This window comes from Nematolebias whitei, chromosome 3 (genome assembly GCF_014905685.2).
Source record: "Nematolebias whitei isolate Nwh7 chromosome 3, NemWhi1, whole genome shotgun sequence".
Lineage (NCBI taxonomy): Eukaryota > Metazoa > Chordata > Actinopteri > Cyprinodontiformes > Rivulidae > Nematolebias > Nematolebias whitei.
In genome coordinates, this window is record NC_056500.1 from 2,669,963 (window position 1) to 2,673,692 (window position 3,730).

The 3,730-nt window shown below is 46.2% G+C and overlaps 1 protein-coding gene across 1 annotated transcript in view; it reads right to left on the bottom strand.

Moving 5' to 3' along the window:
- The window catches only part of LOC119430373 (zinc finger protein 436), a 19,269-nt gene that overhangs the window by 1,472 nt on the left and 14,067 nt on the right, over positions 1 to 3,730 (bottom strand). Inside the window, exons 3-6 of the mRNA XM_037697779.1 lie at positions 2,522 to 2,781; positions 2,260 to 2,424; positions 2,005 to 2,184; positions 1,886 to 1,940 (exon numbers count right to left, since the gene is read on the bottom strand). Of these exons, the coding sequence (XP_037553707.1) occupies positions 1,886 to 1,940; positions 2,005 to 2,184; positions 2,260 to 2,424; positions 2,522 to 2,781 (660 nt within the window). The remainder of the gene's footprint in view (positions 1 to 1,885; positions 1,941 to 2,004; positions 2,185 to 2,259; positions 2,425 to 2,521; positions 2,782 to 3,730) is intronic.

Sequence of the window (3,730 nt, forward strand, 5' to 3'; positions counted from 1 at the left end):
GACGTGCACGTTCCTGAGGTTGTGTGTGTGACGTGCACGTTCCTGAGCGTGCACAGACAGAGCAGCTGCAGCTTTTGTTCACTTCCTGTAGTCCTGCAGTTTTCAAGCTGAAATGAAAAAGCATCATGAAGATGAACTTTACAGTCTCTAGTTACCTGTTCATAGAAACACATGGAGGTGTCTCACCTGGTGACTCACAATAAAATATGTAACTTTATGAACTCTAATGAACTTATAATGATGCTCCTACTCTCTGAAGGTGAACCCATGGTACCACACCATCTCTCAGTCGGACAATCTGATCAGTTTGATCAAAATCCTCCAGTTTAAAATCCTCACTGCTCAGATGAATCCTCCTCAAAGATACTTCCTCCTCTTCCTCACATCTTGTTCTTTGGGAAACATTCAAAATGAAAACAGGAGATTTGTGTCTACACAAAAACATTGTACAGAGGAGGTCAATCTTATTTTCTATCTCCTATATTCTCCCTAGTTAAATTTTTTATATCCTAGAACTTAAACAAAACTCCAGTTTTGATGCATATCTGTTGATAATGAACCAAAGCTGCTGAAATAGTGAGTATGATTGTTAGCAAAATATTCCTGTCATCAGATCTCAGTCAGCTTCATTGCAGCTGAACACCGTGTTACACTGAACATCACATCAGCTGGTGGACATAAATACAGTACAGTAATATTATATTCACAAAATACTAACAATAATATGTTCATCTTACTGTGAGAAGTTATCCCCCGAGACCTGACGGCAACAGTCGATTAGAACAGAAAGAAGCTGCGAAGTGCTGAGACATCTTCTGCTTTAACCAAATAAGGACGACCGTTTCAACATGGCGGCCGAAAATCCTGCGCCGCAGCAGCCGATGAGGCATCTAGTGTTTGATATCATGCCTAAAACAACATGGCAGCACCACCTGGGCTCATCTGCAGGAAGCACAAGTCTTCTGGGACAAAACCAGAGCAAAGTACAGATGTTTACCCAGAATGCACTGCACCAAACAGCTCCTCCCAGCTGTCAGCACGGTGGTGGAGGGCTGATGGTTTGGGCTCCTGTCAGTCACTGAGTGGACCAGAACTCTTCTTAGACCAAATGGTTCTGGAGAAAAGTCCATCTGTCCAACAGCTGAAACTTGGACCAAACTGGGTCCAACAGAACCATGATCCCAAACACAGCAGCTGATCTACAACAGAACGGGTCAGAAAGAAGAGAACAAAGTTCTGCAATAATCTATTCAGAGTCCAGAACCTCCTGAACTAATGCTGTGGTGGGCCATCAGAGCTGAGCGGAGTCCTCAAAGATGGAAATAAAAGTGGTCCAGAACTAATCCAGAGCCAGGAGTGAGGACTGATAGTCCTATAGTACCGTGACCGGTCCGAGGTTCTGATGCAGGCTCACACAGTGAGTTTTTAACAGTCCTGACCATCATTAATATTTTCACAGACCTGTCATTTCTCAGAAGAAAGACTCTGATCGGATCTTTTCCTCGTCGGACCTTCTGGTACCTTCAGGTTCTGAACACTCAAACACTGAACAGCATTTAGAAACATTTATTTTCATGTAAAGAGGTTGAATAAACTGCTGAAAACAGAAGTTTTACTGACAGCCGGTCGCTGTGAGCAAACCTGACAACAACGAGGTGATCCAGAACCAGCACCGAGCTCAGATCCGATTCAGTCTCAGCAGAAGAGCCGGTTCTGGTGTTCACCACCGTAAATAATTTAACATTAGATTTTGAGGTTCCAGGTACAACAGGGACACTTCAGGGTAGGGTCAGAGGACGTTTGGACAGCAGGTGGTCCTCCAGTTCTGCAGCAGCTCAGAACCAGCATCATGTCTGTCCCAAAGGGAGGAGATCCGAACCAGTACTTTGCTCCTGGAGGCTTCGACTCGGAGCGACGAGCTGCAACTGGTCCTGATAGACCTGGAACAAAACGATTCATCAGAATGAAGTTTGATGAGAACAGCAGTAGAGTTTCTCTCCTTACCTGAAAGTTCACGTCTGTCGGCTCTTTGGGTCTCAGGGTCTGCCGGGCCCGGTTCACCTGCCTCACCAGGTTGGTTGGGTTTGGGACAATAAACGAGTTGGTTGGCTGTAAATCAGCCATGACGTGTTCTACGACAGCTGAGGCAGAACAGAACACGTGTTCTTTAGCATAGGACTTCACCTGGAGGCAGAACATGAGAGATCTTAACGCTGTGGTCACACAGTATTTCATGAAGACCAAAGAATTACTCAGTACCTTTGCTTTCAGCCTGGTGGTGAAGACGCTGCCCGGTTCTGGTGGGTGGATGTGGGTCTTGTTACCAGGAATGAAGTCCTGTCCTCGCTGGATCACCGTGGCGGGACAGCGGTGATTCCTTCTCCTCACACAACACCACCAGTAGGTGGCGGCACCAGATTTTCTCTGGACACACGAGAACAAAACATGCTCACGTCATCACCAGCCACAGGAGACTGAAGGTGGAGGACAATGTCTTTGTCCTTCAGTTACTGGTCTTTACCTTGACAGTGTAGCAGAACCCTTCTCTGTCCACCAGCTTGTCTTTGCCGCGGTTCGAGCTGGCCTCAATGACTTCAAACGCCACAGGTTGGTTTACAGCCATGAAGACTTTGTCCTCGAGGCCATCCAACTCCTCGGGCAACAAATCCTCCAGGTCATAAGGTCTGTGTCCAGGAGCGTGTCCTCTCTGAACAGAGGACGTCCCACTGAGGAGGAGTGAGAGGGACGATGTGCGATGAGGACAGTCAGGCCTTGTTTCACCTGAAACAGCAAACAGGCTGTAAGAATCAGACCTACGGTGTTCTAAACACAAAACCAGTCGGTGAAGTTTTTCAGGCCATTGGAAAGCCCATCGAGTCGTCTTTCCAACGAGGTACAACTTGTAACGATCATCCATCCAAGGAAAGAACAGATAAACCTGCGGGTAGAGCCCTTAAAAAGGCTGCCAACCCCCCTGCAGTACTTCCTGTTGGTACGGACTCGTAACTCCAGGTACCGGTCTCAGGGGTAAGACTGGAACCAGTCGATATGCGCTCCGTCCTGTTTGTCCCATTAGAAGGCCCGGTTAATGGGACAACTAGAACCTGGTGTTCCTCTATGCAGCTCTGGAACCATTTCCAAGATGAGGGTCAAGTCTCATTCATTCAACCTTTATTTAGACAGATTAATCCCATTGGGCTTCAGGGACTCATTGACAAGAGAGACCTGATTTTAACAAAGAATGATGACAACAATGGACAATCATAAAATAAAGTATAGAAATAGAGAAAAACAAATGAAAGAAAATTGTATTTAACAAACGAAACAAAAACAGCTAGATTATAAGGCGGTGTAGAAAACTAAAAACAGGAACATGTCTGCGCTGGTTCTTCCAGGAACTGAACAGATGTTTGAAGCCACTTAGAGAGGTCAAAGGTCAAGAGCTTCAGATCTTTTTGTAAGATATTCCAGGAAACAGGAGCGGAGTAGGAGAAGGCCCTTTTGTCTAGTTCAGTCCTCACTGAGGGAACACTGCAGGTAATGATGTCCTGAGAGCGCACGCTGTAGCTGCACTCACACAGAGACATGTAGGAGGAGATGTATGAAGGCAGCAGACCAAGAAGTGATTTAAAGATGAAAATGTACCAGTGGGAGAGTCTGTGTGGAGTTAATGGTGACCAGTGAACCAGTGAACCAGTGAACCAGTGAACCAGTTAACCAGTGAACCAGT